Here is a 26,718-nt window from a genome sequence, read left to right as displayed (position 1 = left end):
ATTAGCCTCTCAAAGTAAATGGCATATTTAATTTGCTGCCGATAGGTTTATGACCTCAGCCAGAGTGCGAAGGCTCAGATCCAGTGCCAAGCGGCGCAGAGGCAAAGGTCCGCCTTGCAGAATGGACTCTCTGGGGGCAGATTATGGCAACAGCGTCCATGCAACTTTAGTGGAGATTTTTGGCCTGATAACTCCAGGCCAAGGTATATACGCAGCACAAAAGGCAAGTCCCCGGCTGCGAAAGTGCTAGCATCTTCAGTGCTTACGCTAAGCCAGCTGGCGCATTGTGTTGCTATCGCTCTCCTTGCCTAATGGCCTTTTGGAAGGAAACACTTTGACAGGTCGTAAAAGATGACCCCCATCCTTTGCAAAAGCGCCCACCTCTCCAACTGAACTCACTTTCATTGCAGAGGATTCCACTCCAGCCATCTGGACAGTTGCAGCCGGTCCGCTCTTCGTTGCAAACACCTCCGTTCTGGCAATCCTCACAAACCAGGCTGCAGTCGTGGCCAAAGGTCTCATCCAAACAGACTACAAAAAAGGGAATCGCAATGGCGTCAACCTTTAACATCACAGAAAAACACCTTTAGAAGGTGTTATGCAGCAAGAGATGTGTGGGGGAAACACCCAAGTGCAGCAATGGATATCTGGGGGGAAACCTTACCATTGTCCAAGATTTGGTCACAACAAGAGAGTCTGTTCTTGATTTCTCAGCCCCAATGATAGCTCTCACGCTAGCATTGTGAATGTTTTATCATACTACAGTTTGTATAGTTTGATATAAGAGCCCTGTTTAAATATCTGAAGGGGTGTCATATTGAGATGGGGCAAGCTTGTTTCCTGCTGCTCCAGAAAACAGGACCTGGAACAACGGATTCAAACTAGAGGAAAAGAGATTCCACCTCAACATTAGGAAAAACTTCCTGATAGTAAGAGCTGTTAGACAGTAGAAGGTACTTGATGGCCCTTGGGGTCCCAACTTTCTGTTGGAGACCTTTAGTGTTATAGTTCAGAGGAATGCATTAGAAGGAATTCCATGCCTCTCTCCAAACTACAAATCCTGAGTTTCTACTGAAGGGAGCCATGGCAGTGTAAGTGCTATTAAACTGCTGCAATGAGTATACATTCCAAGTCAGGATTTACCCTCCTACAAAATAATACATAGATCCGTGATGGTGAACCGTTTAGAGGCCGAGAGCCCAAACTGCAACCCCAAACCCACTTATTTATTGAAAAGTGCCATGTGCCTCTGGCTTTCTAGTAACAAACTCTGGCAAACTCTGTGCTGGGGCAATGGCACATGAGTGCCACCTCTGGCACGCGTGCCATAGGTTCACCATCACTGGCATAGATTTGTGCACTCAGCGTCTTAATGCAAAATAAACTAACAAGAAATCCAAAATGAAAAGCAGGGAAAGAAATGATGCTTCATCCCCAGACATGCTCAAGAGTCCAACTTGGTCTGAGCTGGTTCAGTAGAGAAAGAATCAGAGGCCCCATTCCCACTACCTTTTAAACTGGATCACAAGTTGGTTTGAACTGGTCCAGACAACCCTGGTTCCCATTTAATCCGAATCGCGGAAGCGTTTCCAAGAAGGGGGCCATGCTCCAGACCCATTTAACCCACATCTTTTTGATGCTGATTTTTTCCCATTTCTTTTTCGACAAATCGATTCCACACAAGTGTCAACCACAAGCGTATCAGAATCTATTCAAATTTCCCCTTCGGAACCGAATAATGTTTTAATCGATTCATTCATGAATGGGAACCACAAGTGGGTTATTTTGGTGACCAAAAATGACAGAAAATGCGATTGAGGCAAGTGTAGCGTAAGCCATGATCCGATGTCAAATCAATGATCCATCAGTTCGGATCGCGCACCGATTTATCTGTAAGTGGGAATGAGGCCACATTGCAGGGCAAGAGCAAAAGTAGATAGAGCAAAATGCACATGTCTGGGTGAACTCTCAGCATCTTGAACAGAACCAAGGATTGTGCCGCCACTTTCTATTGCAGACCCCACTTGCACTTACTGAACTTCTCAGACAATGTGTGCTCTCCTCTTGCTTCCACTACTTCCTCTTCTTCATCATAGTCGTCAAACAGTTGGGTGAACTCATCCCGGAGGACGGCCACGTGGGGGAGAGGACGGACGACGGGGTAGTGGCCATCCAGGGCCTCCACAGGTCCCTCAAGTACTATGGAAAGACCAAAGATCTCCCATCACATTCATGAAATGAGGGATGTGTGCGAAGAATGAGACACTGGGTGAGCCAAACATGCAAACGTCAAGCATTTTATCTCACTTCAAAGTGTCCTCAAAATGGCCCCATTTTGTCGCCAAGACATTCCCATTCAGTGTTGAGGCGCATCCTTTGCCTTGGTCAGATGTCTGAATGGGAACTGCTTGGCGTCAAATGATGGAACGGGGCCATTTTGAGGACACTTTGGGGTGCAGTAAAAGGTGTTTTTTCTCACGGCCCCAAGCATCTCCTTCCTGTGCACATAACAGGGGGAAAATGTTTTCCAACAAGGTCCCAACTAAACATGAGACCTGAACCCCAGGAATGGTCTGCATTCTTTTGCAGTGTTAATGAAATCCCAAATAAGCTCACTAGATTTTGTGCATCTGCCGTTGCAATGTTTAGACAGTTGATAAACCGGCAGCAGAGAAGAGCAACAAAGAAGCCACCAGCCCTGCAAGTTGCAAAGGAGTGAGCTTCTCACATGGACTTGCTGAATGCGCTTCCATTTACAAGAAGGCTTTTTCATAATTAGTTCTAGCACTACCATTATTAAAAGTGGGAAGATCTTGGGAAAAGATACATGCCCTGATACAAATAGAACAGAAATTTCCTTTGGACCCAATCAAGTTTTTTGGTTTTTTTTTGGGGGGGGGGGGAGAAAAGGGATGAATAATACAGTGTGTGCATGCTTTACGTGGAGGATCCATTCCGGACTCCCCTGCATAAAGCAAATACCGCGCATGCTCAAGCCCCATTTAACTGAATGGGGCTCGTGCATGTGGCAGCGTGGCGCCACGTGCCACAGGTGGCCACCCCATTAAGCCTAATGGGACGGGCTGCTCCTTGCACCTTGCATGTTCCCACACGGCTTTCAGCATACTACTATAGATACTATGCTTAATTTAAGCAACATCTCTGTTGTCTGTTGATCTGAATGAAAACAATGCACCAGAGCTCTCTAGAATCGATGGAATAGAGCAGTGATGGTGAACCTTTTGCAGACCGAGTGCCCAAACTGCAACCCAAACCCCACTTATTTATTGCAAAGTGCCACATTCCTCTGGCTTTCTAGTAATGAACTCTGGCAAACTCTGTGCTGGGGCGACAGCATGTGTGCCCACAGAGAAGGCTCTGAGTGCCACCTCTGGCACGCGTGCCATAGGTTCACCACCAATAGAATAGAGCAAGGCAAGCCAAGGAAGATCTAGGAAGGCCCATGCCTTCCTTGCACACTTACAAATGCAGCTCCGTCGGTCTTCATCCAGTTTGTAGCCAATCTGACAACTGCAGTGGAAAGAGCCCACGAGGTTTTGGCACAAGTGTTCGCAGCCGCCGTTATTTGAAGAGCACTCATCCACGTCTTAAAAACAAAATTCAAAAAGAAAAGAAAATTAGACTTTGGAAAGTAAGAGGTTGCCGACTGTCCTCCAAAGCACTTGAGCTACATCTTGACAAATCTTAGTACGACACACAATGAGCTGAAATTGTACAGACAACAGTCAGTTATGGGAATGTCAACTCACTGTTGAGTTGCGCATGGGGTTAAAAGGACCTCCGGGGAGGAAAATGTTGCAATGAAGACAAGCAAATGATACAACAATTTGGGGTTGTGTCTTCTGGAGTAGAAACCCAGGTGGGAATATCTACCTACCATCACAACCGCAGCCCTCTGTGCTGAGCCTATAGCCAGCATAGCAAACACATTCATAGCCTCCTGGGTAGTTGTAACAGTCTTGTTGGCAGCAGTGAGAACCGGCAACGCACTCATCTGTATCTGGAAGAATGAAGAAACAAAAGTAAGGCTGATGCAGGGAATGCACCCATTGGTACCATCAGGCTACTGATGCCCTAAGCGCCTGCTTATTTTGCTTGACGGTTAATCCAGCCCTGGCACTGCAACATTAAGCATTGTAGCGCACTTTATGCAGTGCTGGGATCTATGGTTTTCCCAGGACTTTTGTCTTGTCTGCCACAACTACAAATCAGAGGATCCTATAGGATGGAGCCATGACATTAAAGTTGCGTCAAACTGCATTATTTCTACAGTGTAGATGAACCCAACCTTTTCCGTAGGGATCGCCTTCTTTTGCATACATTCCAGCTTGCTGATATCTTTCTTGAACTGTGGCAACCAGAAATGGACCCTACTCCAGATGAGGTCTGATCAAAGCAGAACAGAACGAGACTCTTGCTTGTCTTAAACTCGATACCGTATTTCTGCTGACGAAGCCTAGCCAGATACATCTGGCTGAACATCATGGAAATCGGTATGCTTGGACTCCATGGACCTTTGGTGTGATCCAAGAGGGATCATGTGTTTCTCTGTTTGATCCAGCAAGGGAATGCTTGTGGCGTGGTGCTGAAAGACCGGAGATGTTTGTCTCCTTTGTATGTGGAACATTCTGTCAATTACAGCGGTTTGGAGTGAAATCAATAGATGTGCTACTGGCGTTTGGATGCCTGAGACCATGCGCTTAGTGGCAAGAAATGGAAGAGAAGCATCCAGAGCAATGGCCCCTGGCCACAGAGAAGTTGAGAAAAATCCCTCAAGGGATCGAAATGCAGGAAGGATGCTGCTAACGTTGCTTTTAATTCTTATGAAGGTCTCCCGGATGCTTTGGGCACTGACCCCAGACAAACTTAAACTCAGCCTAGGCAGCTCAAATGCATCTGGCACATAAACACAGAGACCATTCAGTTGCGCCAGCTCCCAATCGAGGAAATGCCTGGATGGCAAGGTCCGCGGAGAGTTTCTGATTGGGTTAATTGCCAGAATGGGAAGCAGTGATAGAAAATGAAACACAGACGCACATTGTCGCAATACTTACACACAGTCTCACACACACATACACACTTTATACACACTCATTTGTTCAGCAGTCAGCTTGCAGCCCAGACAGGGTTTCAATTCTTTACAGATTGCTTACATATGGAGGCTGTGCCATAGTCAATAATCCTGCTAATGTTGTAGATGAAACGGGAAGCAATACAAATGACTAAAGTGTGGGGCTTGGATTCAAAAAGTCCCTAATCCTCTGGTTTCTCTTCCGATCGTATCAATCTTTTGCCTTTTCAAAAATCTCCTAATCCTCCGAATCCGCAAGGAAGGCTAAGAAAGACCTCTGTCCGAAATCTTGGGGAAATCACAACTGGTCAATGCAGATACCATTGAGCCAAATGGTCCTGCTGTTAGAGTCATTCTGAAAAGGCTGGTTCTTATATGAAGTCAAAGGCTTTCGTGGCCGGCATGCATAGTTTTTTGTGGGTTTTTCGGGCTCTGTGGCCATGTTCTAGAAGAGTTTGTTCCTGACGTTTCATCAGCATCTGTGGCTGGCATCTTCAGAGAATGCTGGCATGGAAGAGAGTGGGGTGTCTGTGCATATCTATCTATCTATCTATCTATCTATCTATCTATCTATTGTGTGACTCTATATTGGGAGGAGTGATTTACATGTTAATCTGTGTATTGTTCAATAGATAGATAGATAGATAGATAGATAGATAGATAGATAGACACACACACCCCACTCTCTTCCATGCCACCATTCTCTGGCAATACAGTTGCAATATTTCAGATGCAATACAGCTAGCACAAAGTCTTCATTCATATTGGACTGAAATGGGAGGACACAACACAGGGGACTTTAATTTCTGGCTGGCCTTAGTATACAGAGGTAAAAAGGGGAATCATAGCTTCGGGGCTCCTGGGCCCTTATTGGTTTCGCAGTGGTACAGTTCTCTGGCCACCTCCAAGGGTCCTCCCAGAGCCAGAAGGATTGTTAGACAGCTACTGAGATTTCCCTATTTGCACAACACCAAGCTTCAAAGAATGAGCAGTGTTTGGCATCTTCATTAGAAGGTGCCTGTGGACAACACAAATATCCAACTCTAGGCTTAGTCTGAACTTCATATCAGTAGACCTTCCTTAAATGTGGCTAAATCAGGACTCATCCCAATGGACCCATTCCTTCTGTACTCAGCCACGCATTTATTAAATTACCAATGCAAGTTTTCTTGTCTTCATCCAGCTGGTATCCCAAGTTGCAGCTGCAGATGGGGCCAGAGCTGGTGTGATGGCAAAGGTGGGAACAGCCCCCATTGTGGGTCTCGCAACTGTTCACAATCTCCATTTCTATTCCTGGGAAAGTGAAAAGAAACAAAGAATCAGATGCTGCCCACAATCCAGCTGAAAATAACAGTTATAACACCAACACTCACACACATGTGTGTGCACATGCGCTTGCAGATCTGAAATGTGGAGCTTGAACTTTGGTTGTGCATCATCCTGTTTTTTCATTTATCTGGATGGTTGGACAGGTTGAGTCTCCCTTATCCAAAATGCTCAGGTCGAGAAGCGCTTTAGATTTCAGGGGGTTTGGGATTTCACATCTCTTTTCATATAGGTTCATAATGACATATCTTGGAGATGGAAACAAACTCAATACCCAAAGTTCATTTATGAATCATAGAATCATAGAATCCTAGAGTTGGAAGAGACCCCAAGAAAGGCCATCCAGTCCAAATCCCTGCCATGCAGGAACTCTCAGTCAAAGCATCCCTGACGGATGGCCATCTAGTCTCTGTTTAAAGACCTCCAAGGAAGGAGACTCCACCACTCTCCAAAGAAGTGTGTCCCACTGTCGAACAGCCCTTACTGTCAGGAAGTTCCTTCTAATGTCAAAGTGGAATCCCTTTTCCTGCAGCTTGCTTCCTTTGTTCCGGGTCCTGTTCTCTGGAGCAGCAGAAAACAAGCTTGCTCCCTCCTCAATATGACATCCCTTCAAATATTTAAACAGGGCTATCATATCACCTCTTAACCTTCTCTTCTCCAGGCTAAGCATCCCCAGCTCCTTAAGTCTTTCCTCATACAGCTTCATGGTTTCCAGACCCTTCACCATTTTAGTCACTCTCCTTTGGACATGCTCCAGTTTCTCAACATCCTTTTTAAATTGGTGCCAAGAACTGGACACAATATTCCAGGTGGGGCCTGACCAGAGCAGAATAGAGTGGCACTATTACTTCCCTTGATCTGGACACTATACTTCTATTGATGCAGCCTAAAATCGCATTGGCCTTTTCAGCCGCCGCATCACACTGTTGACTCATGTTCCACCTGTGGTCTACTTGGACTCCCATAATGCTGGGAAAGGTAGAGGGCGGTAGACAGAGAGGAAAACCACACACCGGATGGATAGATTACATCAGGGAGATCTTGGGTCTGAATTTGCAGGACCTAAGCAGAGAAGTGAAGGCCAGGAGGGCTTGGAGAGGTCTACAGGGTCTTCATGGGGTTGACTCAAAGGCAGTTAACAACAACAGATTAAAAACAAGCTAAGAAGGTGGCCTACAGTATCCCTTTCCCATGTCCACCAGAGAAATATTCCATGAACTGTAGAACTTTCTTCCAAACTGCAATTTCATGGCTAGCTTTTAGTACATATCACAAGAGAGAAGCAGGTGACGGCGCATACTTACGGTAACACTGCTTGCCATCTGCTCCCAGTTCGTACCCCGGGTTACATGTGCATTTAAAGGAGCCGCGGGTATTAAGGCAGCCATGTACACACAGGGCCATGCCCATCATACATTCATTGATATCTGGAGGGGGGGAAATCAAATTCAAATCAATATGCATTTATATCTGAGGGGAGAGAGAGAGAGAGAGAGAGAGAGAGAGAGAGAGAGAGAGAGGAGTCATATTAATAATAATAATAATAATAATAATAATAATTTTATTATATATTCATCACAACATTCATTCAAAATGTCACAAACAACTATATACTCAAATAATCAAATATCAGATACATCATCTCATATCAAGTCATATATCAAACCAATCCATAAACCGTTTCATTCCAATACCTAGCTTATAAATCCACTATAAATTAACCATTTATTTCATTTGATTTGGGATTCATTCTAATATTACTTCTTAATTTTTGCCCAGAGGAGTCCTTCCTTCTTTCCATCTATTTTTATTAAAGAAAGGAGTCATATTATAACAGATGTATATTTGTGTCCCATTTGTCTTCCTTCAGAAGTTGACCCCAATTTTTATCAGTGTCTTTGTAAGTTATTTTGCGCAGAATGGAGTTTCGTACAAAATTGCGCAGTTAAAAACAACAGTGTTTCCAAAGACGTATCTGTTTTCCATGCAAACTTGCACAGTTTTCACACCAGATCTTCATTGGATGCAGTGCCATATTTGCTGGTTGGATCATATAGGAACTGTCAAAACCTTGTAGGGCAATAAAGCAATCTCATGTGAGCGACTAGCGTTTTATTTAGCACCAAGGACTGGCACCATATTTGTGCCCACTGGCAACAACTACGTTTTTTTTCCCTGGAAACCCACCAGTGACCACTAGTCAATGGCTTAAGGACTGGTACTAGTCCATGGACCACTACCCTGAGTAGCAACTATCTAAAGGCCACCAGCCACTGGTTCTTGTTCTGGAGCAAGAGAGACCATATTTGCTCCATCCACGCAGCAGGCATTAAACTATCTGAACACTGCTGCTATATATGACTTTGTATTGCATTATATTAATTTGTATGTTTTGTAATTTGAGGGTTATTTTATGAGGTTTTAATGTTGTAAACTGTATGCTCTGTATATATATTATCTGCTCCCGCCTCAATCTATTGGGAGAGGCAGGAAATAGTTACAGCACTTTGCTACCACTCCAATTGCCATATAGCACCATCCTATAGACTCCCGGGAATTGTAGTTTCACCAGGCATTTCGACTTCTCTGCCGGAGAAGCTCTAACACCTCACCATAATGCAAATCCCAGGATTTTGGAAGATGCAACCATTGCAGTCAAAGTGGATACCAAAATGCAATGCAAAGGGGTCCTGAGTCACTTCTATGCTTTGAGATTTCTCTCTTACACTTGCATTCAAAGATATAGTCATGTCAGTCTGTAGCATCAGTATGTAGTAGAGAGATCTTGTAGCACCTTTGAGACTAGCTGAAAGAAAGAAACTGGCAACATGAGCTTTCCTAGACTTAAGTCTACTTCCTCCAAATGCCTTTGGGGAAGTAGACTTAAGTCTACAAAAGCTCGTGCTTCCAATTTCTTTCTTTCAGTTAGTCTCAAAGGTGCTGCAAGATCCCTCTCCTTGTATGATATTATTGCTGTGCAGAACGAAAGTGTGGAGAATTAAAGACCATCTCTTGGACAAACACTGGGAGGGTTTTGCTTAGAAAGTAGCTGGGATGTTTTTGCAAGCCTTATCTGCAAAGGCAGCCAAAAACTCATTTATCATCCTTCTAGACCAGACCAAGCAACTAATTATAACTTCACATGACATTCGCACAGCGGGAAACAGGAGCATGGAGACACTGTACATACCTTCGCATGCTTTGTTATCAGCGGCCAGTCTGTATCCAGGGTGGCACTCGCAATGCGCCACCCCACGGCGGTTCTGGCATTTGTGCATACAGCCACCATTTCTGTCCGCACATGCATTTCTCACTAGTAATACAAGGAAGCGGAAAGTCAATTAGACATAGAATCATAGACTGATGAAGTTGGAAGATACACCAAGGGTCATCCAGTCCAACCCTCTGTCATGCAGGAATATAGAATCGAAGCATCCCTGAGAGATGGCCATCCAGCCTCTGTTTAAAGACCTGAAAAGGAGGAGAGTCTACCAAACTCCAAGGGAGTGTCTTCCACCATCGAACAGGTCCATCAATTGCTGTCCTAGCTGTATTGCATATTCCTGATGGCAAGACGGTCAAATGTTCGATACTGGGACACGCTGTTTTGGATTGTGGTGGTGTTTCCTTCTTTGGAGGCTAAATGGTCCTGCTTAAGTATTTGAAGGGGTGTCATATTGAGGATGGGGCAAGCTTGTTTTCTGCTGCTCCAGAGACTAAGACCTGGAACAATGGATGGAAGCTTCAGGAAAGGAGGTTCCACCTAAACATTAGGAGGAACATCCTGACAGTAAGAGATGTGAAACAGTGGAACACACTCCCTTGGAGTGTAGTAGAGTCTCCTTCTTTGGAGGTCTTTGAGCAGAAGCTGGATGGTCATCTGTCAATGGGGATGCTTTCATTGAGAGTTCCTGCACGGCAGAATGGGGCTGGACTGGATGGCCCTTGGGGTCTCTTCCAACTCTAGGATTTTATGATTCAGCTGGTCTCCTCTGCCTCTACATATACAACTCCTTTTCCACCTAAGAAGATGGAGACAACTTGAAGGGTGTTTTGGAGAAAGCACTCCAACTAGTGTCTCTAGCATAGGAGTCTCCTGGCCTGATACTAGTCTGTTTGGGTTGGCTGAGTTCCGTTTCCACTTCCTCTGCAGCCAAAACAACCCCTCTCCCCTGAAAGGTGTCCCAAAGAACATAAATATGTGCCATTAGCGTGTGCTTCTAAATACAAAGCGGCAACCTAATCCTAGTGCCTCAGCTCAGGGGATTGTTAGGAATTCGTAACCATTGCCTGTCCAGCTGATCTCACCCAGAAAGTGCGCAGAGGAAACCTTTGCAGGAAACGTTCTGCACAGGGGCCAGCAGACATGGTGACACTCTGCTCTATTGCTTGTTTTAATTGGGAGCAAAAGAAGGAATGGAAACTCCGAACAGACAGCTGCTAGCAGGAAGAGATTGGGTGCAGGGAAAGAAGTGGAAACACGCTTCAGACACATTGGAGGATTGTTGGTTGGGGGATCTGGTTGGTACTGGGTTAGATACACAGCCTCTGTTATGAGAGAGGGTTGCTAGGCCTGAGCCTCATAGAATCATAAAGTTGTAGGAGATCCCAAGGGCCATCCAGTCCAACCCCATTCTGTCATGCAGGAACTCTCAATCAAAGCATGCCTGACAGATGGCCATCCAGCCTCTGTTTAAAGACCTCCAGGGAAGGAGACTCCACCGCTCTCCATGGCAGCATATTCCACTGTCAAATACTCTGGGTCCTGTTCTCGGGAGTAGCAGAAAACAAGCTTGCTCCCTCCTCAATATGACACCTCTTCAAATATTTAAAACAGGGCTCTCATATCACCTCTTAAGCTTTTTAAGAGTATTCCAGGTGGGGCTTGACCAGAGCAGAATAGAATGGCACTATTACTTCCCTTGATCTAGACACTATACTTCTATTGATGCTGTTTTTTGACCAAGAATGTATAAAAAATAATCCACATACAAGGGGGGAGGGGGGGAAATCCCCACCCAGCCCCAAGTTGTTCTGAGCCCTCAAAGGTTGTAGAGACTCACAAACGCAATGTTTCCCATCCTCCTTCAGCTGGAAATTTTGCCGGCAGCGGCACTGGTGTTGAGAGACAGTAAGCTGCACACAGTCGTGTTCGCATCCGCCGTTGTTGATGGCACAGGTGTTGATGGCTAGGAAATAAAATCAGAACAACATGCTCAATAAAGAAGTACGATGCGCAAGACGTCGGGTCCCCAAATCTTTCTTTTGTCTATTGCTTGTCGAATCCATGGACTAAAAGTACAATAAGGCCAAGAGAAATGGTGCATTTTCACAGAGTCCATTGCTGGTTCACTGCCAAAAGGGGATGCATTTATGGTGGTGAACCCTAGCAAAGGCTATTCGCTGTACATGCCACCTAAATGGATCCATATTGAGATGTAGTGCATGTTTAGGTTGTAGGACCTTACTCTTAAGAAGGGATGAATGAGAGAGTAGAGGGGGTCAGTCCTTCACATATTATACTCTTGCTTTTCACCTGGAGATGGTTCTTTCTTTTAAATAAGAGTTAAGATACAGTACTTATATTGACCCATGGATAAGTCAAGTCAGTTTTTTGGGGTCAATTTTTTGACTTAACTTATACACAAGTATATACAGTAGATTATGCGTTTGCAGAAGATGACTTGTCCCCCTCCAACGAACAACCCCAGTTGAACCTCATAAATTTTCCAACAGCACATGACAACTGTAAAGCCCAAGCTGCTCTGTTTGCATTTAGCATACTGAGCACATTCCAGCTTGGGACAAGTAATAAGAACCAGAAGCCATTCTCTGGCACGATGGCGCATGGCCATATGTACATGTGCAGCAATACGGGGGGTTGGCAGCACTTTCTACTCAGGAAGTAGAAGTATACATGGCACCCATGTTAGGAGGAAAGATCAAACCAAATAACATGGAACTGCATTTGAGGACATACCACCCACCAACCCAATAGTTAGAAGTCAGTACTAAAACCGCTTTAGGAGAAAGACTGGGAGCTCAGCCTTGATTTCATTGCAATGTAAGTTTAATTGGAAAGCAGCTCCCTTCTTTTCAAGTTTCTTTCAAGAAGAAATGTGTTGATGCAAAGATGATGTACCCTTGCATCATAGAAGAACTTGCTTCCATCTTTGGACCTTATCATATGAAGCACTTACCGTGCTGGAATCATGGCCCAAATGCTTCAGAAGCACAGAGGTGGGACTGCCAGTTGCACTTCTGAAGCGTCATTGAAGCGCATCCCGCTCTTCTCCCATCTATGAATTTCTGTAATAACGGGATCTTCCGTTATGCAAAGAATGGCTCTTCTGCGAATGCTTTGACAACGGAAGAACTGCGACATGCCTCAATGACATTTGAGAAGTGCAACCGGTGATCTCACCTCTGCGCTTCTGAAGCGCAACGATTCCAGCACGGTAAATGCTCCGTGTGATAAGGTCTTTTCTGTTTGTTACCATTTTCTCCCTGAACAAAGACAGCTCTGCTCATCTGCAGAAATAATGCCGTTTTGACACCGCTTCTATTGCCATGGCTCTATGGTAAACAATACTGGGAATCTGTAGATTCGGAGCTGAGGAGGCGGAAAAGCCAAACCAACTTTTCCATTGTTTGTTTCTCCGAATTTTGTGGTCACGCTTCTCTGCCCACAGGGTCAACAACAAACACTGTTCCCAAAGCATGATCCTGGGAGACACAACATACTTTAGTCAACGTTTGTTCCAGAGCCTGAAAACACTGTGGCTTTTGTGGGAGGCCAGAGACATTTGGAGCAGTTGTGCTTTTTCCCCCTCTCCAAAACTTCCTGGTGCATCTTTGCTCTTTAGTTCTGCTGATTTACACAACTGCCAGACTCTCTACATTGGAGAAAATTTGCATCGACCCAAGCTTAGAATGATAAACTTTAGTAAGTTGTCGAATTTAAACTTAATGCATGAACGGCCAAGTTGGAAGGAATGTGGCAACATGTCGAGGAAATCCACCCGGCTTCATCCAGGGACAGTTTGGTTCATGGAGCAGAACACCAATAATTTGGTTGCAATGCCCATGGCATATTATGATTTCCCCTTCAAAACTTACGTGTTTCCTCCATAGATGTTAAGTTTAAATTCCACAATGGGTTAATTCAAAGATATAGCTGTGTTAGTCTGTGAAATCAGTATGTAGAGAGATCTTGCAGCACCTTTGAGATTCACTGAAAGAAAGAAGTTGGCAGCAGGAGCTTTCCTAGACTAAAGTCTACTTCCTCAGATGCAGATCCAAATGCATCTGATGAAGTCGAATTAAGTCTAGGAAAGTTCAGGCTGCCAACTTCTTTCTTTCAGTCAGTCTCAAAGGTGCTACAAGATTTCTCTACATACTCCATAGGTTAAGTATAGAGATGCCTTCTAAGGAAAAGCAATAGATACAAGTTACAGTCCATAGGAAATATGATACCCAACATGTAATGTAATGTGTCTAGACCTTGCTACAACTCTGCCCTGGAGTCATCTGATAATGTTCTGCCGTACATGTGTCTATTCTGCTCTAGTTCCACTTTTTAATCTCATCAGATAATCTTCAATATCATATCTGTTTCTTTCTTTAAAAGTGGAAATGGACACAAGTTGCCTTCCAGACACCTCTCTAGGAATCTCTAGGTCCTCCAGCACAACTCTGTGGTCAACATCCGACAGGCACTGACCATAGAGCTGCACTGGAGGAGCTACAAAGGCCTAGTAGAGTCTTCTCTCTAGGAATCTCTAGGTCTTTAAGTTAAAGTTGGCCATAGAATTACATGGGAGGACCTAGACATTCCTAGAGAGAACATATCAATCAAATGCGTGAATAATCAAATCTGCAAATATCAAACCGCAAATGTGGAGGGATGAGTGTGTATATATCCGACACTGTACATCCTCCACTGCCACAGCACAATGTATTCATTTGTATGGGAAGCAACAGGACTTGGTGCCGTTCTATCCGTCCCAAAGAAAAAGCAAGCAAGCAAGCATAAATACGGATGTAGGAATTGGCACAGCTGGAACAACTATCAGCTTCACTAGAGCAAAGATCCTCCACTTGCGGACCAAGGAGACCAGCAATATTCCCACTATGGATTCTGACGTTTATATATAATAGCATTAAAAGGTAAGCAGAAACACAATGCTTTCATTTCCCCCAGAAATCAAAACCTGAACAGTTCACGGCAATAAATGAAGACCTTTCTCCTGTGCATGGAACATGCACAACAGTGAATGAAAACTTTCCTCCGATGCACAGAACATGCTTCCTTTGCTTCGAAACAAACCATTTAGAAAAGAAAGTGACTTTGAGACGGCTGTCTTTCATTGCTAATCCTCCTCCTTCCCTCCCTCATCCAAACTGCAATTGAGCCCTCAAACATGGCTTTTCTTTTTAAACTTTCTATAAAATGAAACTTGATCTTGGTTGGGCAGACCTTCTCCAAACCCAGCTTCAAGCAAAAGCCATGGGCAATTGGGAAAGCAAAAGCATAAAGCAACACACCATCCCACTCCGTCCTTTAACCCAATCTTGTTGGGCTCCTCCTCGGTTTCTCTTTTGCAGGGATACAAAACCGAATAACAACTTTCGACTGAAGTGACACCCTTGTGAAACCCAAAAAGGCAAACTCCAAACTGTGATGAAACTACAGTCTCTGGTGTAACATTGTATTTAAAAAAATCTTATCTCCCAAATGTAGTTTTGTTAACATAGGCTGCATCCACACCACAGAATTAATGCAGGTTGATACCGCTTTAACTGCCATGCTATGGAATCGTGGGATTTCTAGTTTTGTGATCCTTAGTCACGTTTTCGGTACTAATGTTACTTCTAAACCATAATTCCCACATGTCGCTGAAAGTAAGGGCAATAGCTGTGACAAGGGCTATCCAGTCCAACCCCATTCTGCCATGCAGGAACTCTCCTTCCCTGTAATTGGAATTAATTTACATCCTATCCTCTAGAATAGCAGAAAACATACTTGTTCCATCTTCCCTTCGGCCCTAAAGAGAGAGAAAGATGGCTTTCAAGGCTTGCTCAGCCTTCACTTCTATGTGCGAAACATGCTCACCTCTCTCAGCTTCTCAACATTGAACACAATTATTTCTTAGCGTAACAGCAAAATCCATAATTACCCTCGACTTATACATGAGGTCAACTTATAGTTGAGCATATATGGTAATTCATATCATTGTTCTCTTTCACACAATGGGACTTATTTTAGAGCCGACACATTTGAAAATGACCTTAATAATGAAGCAATGCAGAGGAAATCAATACGTTTGCTTACAGGATTTGCAAAGTGAAGCTGATTCTATAGCAAGAGCCAGACCCCATCGCCAGGAGTGCCCTGCCTTGAATGCTGTAAAGCAATAAGAGGGGCAGAGATGCCACCCAAATCTCGCAACTTACCAAGGCAGGTCCTGCCATCTGTGTGCAGGCGAGACCCCGGCTTGCACTCGCAGTAATAGGATCCCAGTGTGTTCACACATCTGTGCTGGCAGCCCCCGTTGTGAACTTGGCATTCGTCAACATCTGGAAGGGAAGCAAAATGGAAACAATCAGGGCAGCAAGGCAGGAGAGAAGCTCAGTTGAGCATTTCCGCTGGCCAGCGACTCAAATGCAGACGGGATAATCGCTTCCAATCACTGCATCAAATGAGCCGGCGGGGAAATGTCCACCAAACCAACAGTAGCTTGTGCCTGACACAAAAATACATGGAGGAACATGACCTTCATGAAAGGTGACCAGGACCAGGCCAGCATGGCCGATGTCCACGCTAGATGGTGGATTCTGGGAGCCATAGTCTAAGGCCGTGGTTCTCAACCTTTCGTCCTTCGTTTGTTTTGTACTTCAGATCCTGGAACCCAAAAGTCAGGAATTGTGGGAACTGAAGTCCAAAACATCTGGAGGGGTAGAGGTTGAAAACCATTGGTCTAAGGGCTGGTCTCCACTATTAAAATACAGCCAACCCTCCATGTCGGCAGCTTTGACTTTTGTGGATTTAATATGTTCTCTCTAGGAACCTCTAGGTCCTCCGGCGCAACTCTGTGGCCAACTTTTGCCAGACGTTGACCTGCCAGGACTAGAAATGCCTAGAGAGAAGGCTTCTCCAGGCATTTCTAGGTCATCCAGCACAATTCTATGATCAACTTATGGAAGATGTTGACTGTAGAGTTGTGCTGGAGGACCTAGAGATTCCTAGAGAGGTGTTATCTCAGGTTGAAAAATAGGGTTTATTTTTATTTGTGCTTCTTCCTCTTTCACAGGATTCATAGGTCTCTAACCCCAGTGAATGTCGAGGGCTCACTATGCTTCTCATTCCAGGTGACAAGAATGTGATCCAGTCACACACAATTTGCAGGAGTTTGGGATTTCAGGGGAGGGCACAAAAACTCCTTAAACTCAGGGGAAAAATGTACTCAGTTTTCTCCATAGTATCCATGAAAATTCACAAAAATGCGCATTACTGCATCCATTGCATAAATTAACATATATTAAAAAGCTAATAAACACTCCCCATGAATCTCATCAGCACTTAAACTGAGGGTACAAGAATAGCAATAACTTGATTCCATGAAAGATCACAATTTAATTCCCATCCTTAGCGATGGGTATTCCTGCAGTGGCTCACATTGGGCTCAAAGAATAACCTAAACTACATTCCCCCAAAGTAGAGATGAAGCTTGCTTTCTTCCAAAAAATGTAATTTGGCCCCACCTCACATGAAGTGAATCTCACTCTACTGAAAGCCATCTTGAAACCATTGAAATATAGGGTATGCGTTAAATAAGCCAATAAAGTTTGACCACGACCCCCTTTACATTGTCCGATGGGGGATCAAGGAAACGTTGACAAACTGGAGGGTGACACAAATGGTGAAAGGTCTGGAAACCATAAAGCCTGATGAGGAGAAGCTTATGGAGTTGGGTATGTTCAGCCTGGAGAAGAGAAGGTCAAGAGGTGATATGATGGCCCTGTTTAAGTATTTGAAGGAATGCCATGTTGAGGATGGAGCAAGCTTGTTTTCTGCTGCTCCAGAGAATAGGACATGGAGCAATGGATGCAAACTGCAGGAAAAGAGATTCCAGCTCAACATTAGGAGGAACCTCCTGATGGTAAGAGCTATTCATCAGTGTCTCAGAGAATGGTGGAGTCTCCTTGGAATCATAGGCTCTTTTTTAAACTGTTGTATGGGTGGGATATGGAGCATTTGTGGGGTTGGAAAATGGACTACTGATGTCCGAGAGAGGCCAAAAACAGCTTCACCCACTGAAGCTGCCCATCCCTGATGCAGACGATTGGGGAACAGGGCCTATGTGAGACAGATACATGCTCCCAGTTTGACTGCAATACAAGCCAGAGAATAATTCAGGGCCCCCGATGTTCATTTCTGGAGAGGTTTTATATTCAAACCACAGGAGAACATACAGTTTTTGCTGGCATCAATGCCCATTCCCCAGTTATAGACATGTCAAAAATGTGTCTCTCCTAAACCACCAGTCTGAAACCGGTAATGCAAAATGAATGTAAAATCTGGACACTTTAAAGCGTCTTCATTTTTCTTCTTTCTCTTTCTCTCTTTCTTTCTTTTCGTCTTAGCTTGGCAGCGAATAAAGTAACGGCACTAAGACTGTGCATTGGATCTCCTCCTCTAGTTTTTTGGAGCACAGTTGGACTTGATGATTTTTGACTTCCTCACAAGTGTTCTCTTTTAATCTGACCTTCTGCCAAGAGACGAGGGAGAAAACACCCAAAGAATGTTCCTACCGACAGAAGAAACAATGGTGAGCAAAATGGTTGGTCCCCATACAGTATAGTAGTCACCATGGCCACTGCAGAGAGAAGTCGTGCAACTCTGATAAATGGCTCTTGCGGTTAGATTCGGTCTCCGTTCTCTTGCCTGAATGCGACAAGCGCCCAGCACGCCATCCGACGTGCCCTCGCCGCGTCCAGAAGAACTTGCAAGCTCAGCCAAGATGGACTGGCATGCCTTCCTTTCCCAGAGCCCTGCTGGGAAAGCATCACCTCCTCCTGGCTTAGCAACACTCGGAGGAGTTCCAGCCTCACCTTTCAAGCGACACCGAGGAAACGGATCAAGAAACCTTTAATCTGATTAAATGCTGAAAGAGAGATAGAATGCAAAACATAAACTATGTTTCCTACATGCTGGTCTGTGCTGCGGGTCACAGCGGAGAGGATCGAAATCGCAGCCAAAGTGCATTTGTCCTTAGGTAACCTTCAATTTATCTCAATGGGACCAAGGCTGGAAAAGAAACCCTCTCCCAAATTTCTCACTTCTCATTCGTGGGCGCATTATATGCTGCTTTCAGCATATGCTGAAAGCAGCGACAGAAGAAGCGGCGCGGCGCGCTGGAGGGAACAATGGTGCGCGCACCGTGAGCATGAGCCCCATTACCTCTAATGGGGCTCAAGCATAAGCAGAATTTCTTTTACGCAGGGAGTCCGGAACGGATCCCCCACATAAAAGAAGGGACCACTGTACTTTTTAAACCCAGATCGCAAATTGGTTTGAACTGGTTTAAATTACTATGGTTCGCACTTCAACCGAAGATTCGGAGAGGGGGGCCACGCATTAGACCCATTTAGCCCGCATCTTTTTGATGCCAATTTTTGCTGTGTCTGTTTGGATAAATCGATTCCATGCAAGTGTGGACCAGATGCGGATTGGAATCGATTTAAATTTGGCCTTCGGCCAGCTGGAGCGGGTCCATTTTGAATTGATCGGTTCATCAATGTGAACCACAAGTTATTTTGCAGCAAGAAAATGCGATCAGGGCAAATGTAGTGAGAACCATGCTCCGCTGGCAAACTGATCCATCTGTTCAGATTGCAAAGCGGGAAGTGGGAATGCGGCCTCAGTTTCATACAAGGAAATGGATGCAGCTTTACACAGGTTCAATTTGGTATGACACACCAACACCTTCAAACAGAATTACAGAGCTACCAAACTCGGACAAACCTTTTTGGTCCTATCTAAGGACTTTGACTCCATGGGCTAAGATACTCTGGGGGCAGCCCAGAGCATCCTGGCCCCACAACTGCTTTGACATCCTCCTGTTACTTGACCCTCCATTCCTGAACCACAGTGGTTGACTTCATGGGCATCCCATTAAATCACCCAATACATCCGCCACTGCTATGGGTTACTCACTTCTGAGGTCAGAATGAGGTGCCCAATAATGATCACATACTGGGTGCCTCATTCGAACCTGAAAGAGATAAATAGTAGTAGCCAGCGGACACAAATATGGTGCCAGTTACTGGCACAGTAGGGAGGAAAAACCTGTTGGTCCTCCACATCAGATAGGGAGAGAAACGCTATCTTAGAATATGTGAGTGGGTCTATCTGTTTATGCTTGTGAGCCATGCAAAATGCACGCTTCTTCAATGCAAACTGTGTTGTATCTCTTGTCAACAAAAACTCACAGGTGCAACTCGACTCTATATGGTGAGATGGCTCATTCTCCTCCATCTATCCAAATTATTACCTATAATCAGAATGGCCAGATGGAAAAACAAGAAGACTCTTGATGAAACAAGCAAAAGGACTAATGACTACAGATGGGCAGCATGCAACCGCCCCTTTTCACCCTGGATTGGTGCCACAGCAACCGCACACAATGCACCGATCTGCTCTCTTGAGGGAGTAAAAGGAAGCCACCCCAAGCAGCTCCCTGGAAGGGACGTCATAAGCGCCGCGGCACGGTTATGATGCCCCTTCCACACTGCACCATTTGGGCACTGTGGCAGATGTGCGTCATCATGGCACACACCATCTAGAAGGGTACACACCAAAATGGTGCCCAGGCAGCATCGTGAGGGCTTGGACCCCGCACACAGGCCGGCACAAATTGTAGGTCTATATAACCCCTAAATGGTCCAACATTTTGTTCCCACAGTGGCCAACCCCAACAACTATGCGAAGCCGCCAAGCAAGATAGGAGGGTAGTCACACCCTCTATTCATATTCCTTAGCAACTGATTTTCAGATGCATACTTCTGACTCCTTGTTAACTGCCCCCAAGTCAACTTCGATTCATGGCGTCCCTATGGATGAGATATCTCCAAGACCCTATGTCTTCAACCACTCTGCTCAGGTCCTGCAGGCCCAGACTTATGTCCTCCCAGATTGAGTCTAACCATCTAGTGAGTGATCCTTCTCTCTTTCTATTTCCTTCTACCTTTCCTAGCATCATTGTTTTCTCTAGTGATTCATGCCTTCTCATGATGTGGCCAAAGTACGACAACTTCCATTGGCTTCCATGGAGATTTTGAGCCGGATCTGTTCTAGATCCCATCTCTTTGTCCTCTTGGCCATCCATGGTTTTCTCAGTACTCCTCTCTAGCACCACATCTCAAATGAGTTGATTTTCTTCCTATTGGCCTTTTTCACTGTCCAACTCTCACATCCATACTTGGTGATGGGGAATACCATGGCTTGGACTGCTGATACTGGTGGCAATATACAATATCAATGTGATCAATAGCCATTGATAAAGAAGGATTTCATACATGATTTCATGGACTCCAGTGGCCCAGAAAAACATGAATGGGGTCTTCAGATGGCCTACTCCTAGAAATCTGATGCAAACAAGAATCATATTCAGTTTAATTCCTATTGTAACCATTTTACTTCTGCCTCGTCTGCCCTACTAATTATTCCTGGCTTGCTTTCTATGGGCACTGCATTTCTAGCATTCCTGCCATTGTCACACTGGTTGGTATGTGCCATCATGAACCATTAATGCAAAATATGCCTATTATGTAAATTACTACTCCATTATGAAACAAGTAAGGGGGGGGGGGTTACGACTGACACAAAGCATTCTACCAGTACCCTCTATTTCAGCCTCCAAAAGGGAGTAAGACACTCAGATTCCACCTATCGGTCTTACCAATATTCCTGGGATGCGTTAGAGGAGCGATTCCCAAACTTTGGTCCTCCAGATGTCTTGGGCTCCAGCTCCCAGGATTCTTGACACTTGGCCAACCATGGCTGGGGCCTCTGGGAGTTGAAGTCCAAAACATCTGTCCAAAACACCTGGGAAAATGACGACAAAACGTTTTCGGAGTGCCTAGTCCGGATGAGAAGAATCCTGGATCAAGTTTCCATTAAAGATGCAAGCAAAGTATGTCCTCTTATCACCGAACTATCACTCCTCCATGTCTTCCCATGTTTAATTTTACTCTCCCCTCCAAAGTTTTATCTCCATAGAATCATAGACTCATAGAGTTGGAAGAGCCCCAAGGGCCATCCAGTCCAACCCCATTCTGCCATGTAGGAACTCTCAATCAAAGCACCCCGACAGATGGCCATCCAGCCTCTGCTTAAAGCCCTCTAAGGAAGGAGACTCCACCACTTTCCAAGGGAGTGTGTTACACTGTCGAACAGCCCTTACTGCCATTTTGGTCACCCTCCTTTGGACACATGGCTCCAGTTTCTCCACATCCTTTTTAAATTCTGGTGCCTAAAACTGGACACAGTATTCCAGGTGAGGCCTGACCAGAGCAGAATAGAGTGGCACTATGACTTCCCTTGATCTAGACACTATACTTCTATTGATGCAGCCTAAAATCGCATTGGCCTTGTTAACTGCCGCATCGCACTGTTGGCTCATGTTCAACTTGTGGTCTACTTGGACTCCTAGATCCCTTTCACACAAATAAGTTTCCTTAAGCCATATGTCCCCCATAATCCTATATCTGAGCATTTCATTTTTCTGCCCTAAGTGCAGTACCTTACATTTCTCCGTGTTGAATTTCATTTTGTTAGCTTTGGCCCAACTTTCTAGTCTATTCAGGTCATTTTGAATTTTGATCCTATCCTCTGGAGTATTAGCTTCAATCTCTCTTTACAGAAAAGGTACTCCAAATTACTTGGGTTTATTCTTTGGTTTTTACATTCTAAATCATCTTTTCCCATTGCTGTTTGTGAAGAAAATCCAGAGTGGTGGGGTTTTTTTTTAATGTCCTTTTATCCTCTTGGATGGGAATTGTGGAAGCTGGCCGCTTGCTGGTTGGCACAATTGGCACCATGCCCCTTTGCAATTGCTGCCAATGCTCTTTTGGTACTTTCAGAGTGGAAAGCAATCCGAGATGCTCCAGGCTTTAGCCACGCACAATTTAGTCTGGCATTCCCCGTTGTAGCTGCTCAGAATCTGCCACTAAACAGTCACATTTTAAAATACAACTCTGATACTATACAGATAATACACACACACACACTTTTTATAAAACTGTCTGCAACTCTGGAGCATTAACTACAGACATATATAACCTGGACTTCAGTTCAAGGCAGGGATGCTTGAAGAATCCAGCAAAGACACTAGTGGCATTTTTAATAGACTAATATCTGCTATGCCAAACAAACAAATAAACTGTGTTAGTCTTCCAGGTAGTCTTTCAGGTGTCATTATTGTTCCTTTTGCTGCAACGAACAAGTCTACCTCTTTGGAAAGAGGAGCAACCCAGTCTTAGTCTTGTAGTATGTTATGTCCAAGTGCTGCTAAATTCCTGTTCACGAGTGAGGCTTTATGCGTTGGGTTTATGCATTCCATATTCGAGAACATCTGGAATCTTGTTGATATGGTATACAAATGTTAAATTCCCTTTTGGGGTCTGTATTCTGGAATGTCCATATTTGGGAGGTCTGTATTCTATAATGTCTGTATTCATTTCACAGTTGCATAAGCAGAGTTCTACAGGTTCCAACGTTTGACATGCAATTCACATTGCACACTGCACATTCTTTGATGGCGCATAAGACTATTTGTCTCCATCCCAGCATTTTGTTCACTAGGAACCAAACACATTAAACAATCATTGCACTTCCCCATTGCACAATGGGACGATACGGTGCATTTCACAAAGTTGGTACTGTATTCACCAAAAGGGTAGCACAGTTCAGCCACCACTTTACTAAGGCCCTGTACAGACCGGCACTTTGACGATGCCACCAGGGCGCCATGATGCCACGCGCCACTCCAGATGGCACGCAGCTTCATGATGCCCCTCCAGTGCTGGGTCCAGATGGCACAGCGCCGAATGAGTGCCATATAGTCATGCCGCTGCAGCTATGGCACCCTCGAAATGGCATGAAATTGCTGCGAGCCTGATCCAGCCAGGAAAGGGGCAGCCTCCTGCCGCTCCTTAGGGTCGGTCTGTATGGCCCTAAGTGAGTACAGATTTGCACAACATAGGCATAATGTAGGGTTGATAAGTAGTGGGCTCCGTTCCATCCCCTTCTTGCAGCTCTCAGAACTACAAATCCCTCAATATCGTAGCATTGAGCCATGGTAGTTAAAGTAGAGTGAATCTGCATTAATTCTGCAGTGTAGATGCAGCCTAGAACATCAGGCTATCAGAGGTGAAATCATTGCTTGTTCATAGAAACTCACTGGGCGACCTTGAGTAAGTCACACTTTCTCAGCCTCAGGAGAAAGCAATGACAAGCCCCTTCTGAATATTTTCTTTGGGAAAACCTCGTGATGGAAATTTACTGTAAGTTGGAAATTACTTGAAATCACACAATACACAGTTTCCTTTTCCTTGTGTTTACAGAATGGCTGGAGAAAATGTCTGGATTTCCAATATTGTCCCCTTGGGTCAACTTTAGGTGAAAATAATGTGCAGTCAACCCTCTGTATCCATGCATTCGGCATCCACAGATTCAACCATCCACAGCTTTAATATACATACAGTCGCCTCTCTTAATGCGCAAATCTGAGATCCACACCCTTGAATATACATGGAGGGGCGACCTCGCTATTTTCAATGGTGCGCACACCCAGCACGCGCAACCTTGCCGTGCACACAGGGGTGCACTCCGTTCAAGCCTATGGGACTTGAATAAGCGCGAGCCTCTGTTTGCGCACCCAACACACGTGCCCTTGCTGCACACACAGGGGCACACTCCATTCAAGCCTATGGGGCTTGAATAAGTGTGAGCCTCTGGAACGGATCTCCCATGAAAATGGAAGGCCAACTCTATCTATCTATCTATCTATCTATCTATCTATCTATCTATCTATCTATCTGTGTGCACACACATGCACACACATATATATATGAAAGATTCCAAAAAGCAAACCTTGATTTTGTCATTTTATATAAGGAAAACCATTTTACTACACCATTGTATATCATGGGACCTGAACATCCATGGATTTTAGTATCCGCAGGGAGTCCTAGAAGCAAACAGAAGGTGCCAAGAGCCCACTATACTCCAGTTTACCAAAAGAGGTAAACTGTGGATAAACCTCTTCGCCTCACTTTCCTGATACCCCAACAATTGTTAGCAGCTGGAAGCTTTCATGCCAAGGAGGCAGGGATGCCAGCCCTTGGATAGCATCTTTCATTCTAATACCTTGAAAGGATTCACCACCCCAATGACATAGGAGCCACCATTATTGCAGAAGAAAACTAAAGGTTACCCTCGGAGCACCTTCTGCGGTCCTTTAATCCTTCCTTCATCCAGAGATGTTACTCATGGGAACCACAAAAGCAACACAAAATGAACCATCAAGACGCAGTACTGCTCTTCGATGGCCCTGAATGTATGTGGCACGCCTCAATAAGTTGGAATAGCTCTGATCAGCACAACTAAGAGTTTGTTGCTGTTCATAGAATCACAGTTGCTGTGTTGTGTGCCGTTAAGTCGTTTCGACCCACAAAGCTTTCTGGGGCTGAGAGAGTGTGACTCGCGCAAGGTCACCCAGTGAGTTTCCATGGCTGAGTGGGAAACTGAACACTGACTTCCAGAGTCGTAGTCCTGCGCTCAAACCGCTGCACCACGCTGGCTCAACACAGCTGTATTTATTTACTTGTAACGCTTATCTCTAAGCGATTTGCACACCAGTGTCTAAAAAACCGCAGCTTAAATAGCAATACGATGCCGTATAAAAATAAAATAGTAGAACAGAGCAACATTATAGCCACTTTCACAGTCCAGGCAAAGCTTTTGTAAACAAGGCTGCATGCACAAGATGCACATGAGGAGAGTGGTGAGCTTGCAGTAGAAGCTCACACACCACGTACTGTAGTATTTTCTCTCCCAACAGAACCAAAGATCTAGTACTCCCATCCTGGCCTGCAACTGAATCATAGAATCCGAGTGTTGGAAGAGACCCCAAGGGCCATCCAGTCCAACCCCATTCTGCCATGCAGGAACTCTCAGTCAAAGCATCCCCAACAGATGGTCATCCAGCCTCTGTTTAAAGACCTCCAAAGAAGGAAACTTCACCACTCTCCAAGGGACTGTCTTCCACTGTTGAACAGCCCTTACTTTTTGGACGTTCCTCCTAATATTGAGGTGGAATCTCTTTTCTTGTAGTTTGCATCCACTGTTCCATGTTCTAGTCTCTGGAGCAGCAGAAAACAAGCTTGCTCCCTCCTCAATGTGACACTTGACATAGAGACGCATTTCATAACTGGAGTTTATACAGATCTAGAAGATTCGCCCAAGGGTCATCTAATCTAGTCTGCTCTTGACTCGTGTTTTTAAGCTGTATTTGAACATCCCAATATATTGGAACATTGTATGTTCCAAAATATGGGCATATTATGCCAGAGAAGAGAAGGAAGCCAGGGCAGCAGTTTGTAATGGCAAAGAGAAAAAGAACAGTCATTGCGTTCATCAGCCACATAATCCTAATGGTGCAGTGGCTGAAGATAATGCACATTTTTCAACTGCTTATCCTGTACTTACCCCATGTGCCAATGCCTTGTCTAACCAGATAAAAATGAAAGCAAAACAAAAGGGTGCCTAGAGGGAAAGGGAAGATGTGCCAACTTCAGCTTTGTATAATGAGAATTAAATTGTGCTCTGTGGCTGGAGGGCCCAGTCCGGCTCTACAAGAGCTTTGGCTCTTCTCCTTCTCCAATATCTCCATTTAAACGGATCCACTAACAAACATATCCAGAGAAGTAGCTGTGTTGGCCATATAGCAAAGTACAATACCATCCAATGTCGACAAAACAGTGGTTCCTTTATTTAGTGGCTAAGGGGCTGGAGAGATGGATGGCTCCGTGCCACCCATCTTTCCTTCTCATCAGTGCTGCAGCAGCTGCACTGTGTGGCACCAATGCGCTGCCCAAAAGAAGCAGCCTAGAGCGGCTTCTTTTTGGCAGCACCGCAAACAGGAAGGGGTGCCGCCATGACGCCACTTCCTGTCTGTGATGTGCAGATGTTGTGCCATCATGGCGGCCCCCATGTGGATTGGATGCTGCCATTA

At 44.9% G+C, this 26,718-nt stretch overlaps 1 protein-coding gene across 3 annotated transcripts in view; it reads right to left on the bottom strand.

The window, feature by feature from the left end:
• The window catches only part of MEGF6 (multiple EGF like domains 6), a 136,577-nt gene that overhangs the window by 39,112 nt on the left and 70,747 nt on the right, over positions 1-26,718 (bottom strand). For all 3 annotated transcript variants that reach the window (XM_042478729.1, XM_042478727.1, XM_042478730.1), the window contains exons 6-14: positions 15,875-15,997; positions 11,482-11,607; positions 9,609-9,731; positions 7,723-7,845; positions 6,248-6,385; positions 3,899-4,021; positions 3,485-3,607; positions 2,035-2,199; positions 400-531 (exon numbers count right to left, since the gene is read on the bottom strand). In XM_042478729.1, coding sequence (XP_042334663.1) covers positions 400-531; positions 2,035-2,199; positions 3,485-3,607; positions 3,899-4,021; positions 6,248-6,385; positions 7,723-7,845; positions 9,609-9,731; positions 11,482-11,607; positions 15,875-15,997 — 1,176 coding nt within the window. The remainder of the gene's footprint in view (positions 1-399; positions 532-2,034; positions 2,200-3,484; positions 3,608-3,898; positions 4,022-6,247; positions 6,386-7,722; positions 7,846-9,608; positions 9,732-11,481; positions 11,608-15,874; positions 15,998-26,718) is intronic.

The sequence above is a fragment of the Sceloporus undulatus genome, chromosome 7, assembly GCF_019175285.1.
Source record: "Sceloporus undulatus isolate JIND9_A2432 ecotype Alabama chromosome 7, SceUnd_v1.1, whole genome shotgun sequence".
In the NCBI taxonomy this organism is placed as follows: Eukaryota; Metazoa; Chordata; class Lepidosauria; order Squamata; family Phrynosomatidae; genus Sceloporus; species Sceloporus undulatus.
This window is presented reverse-complemented; position numbering and strand designations above follow the sequence as displayed.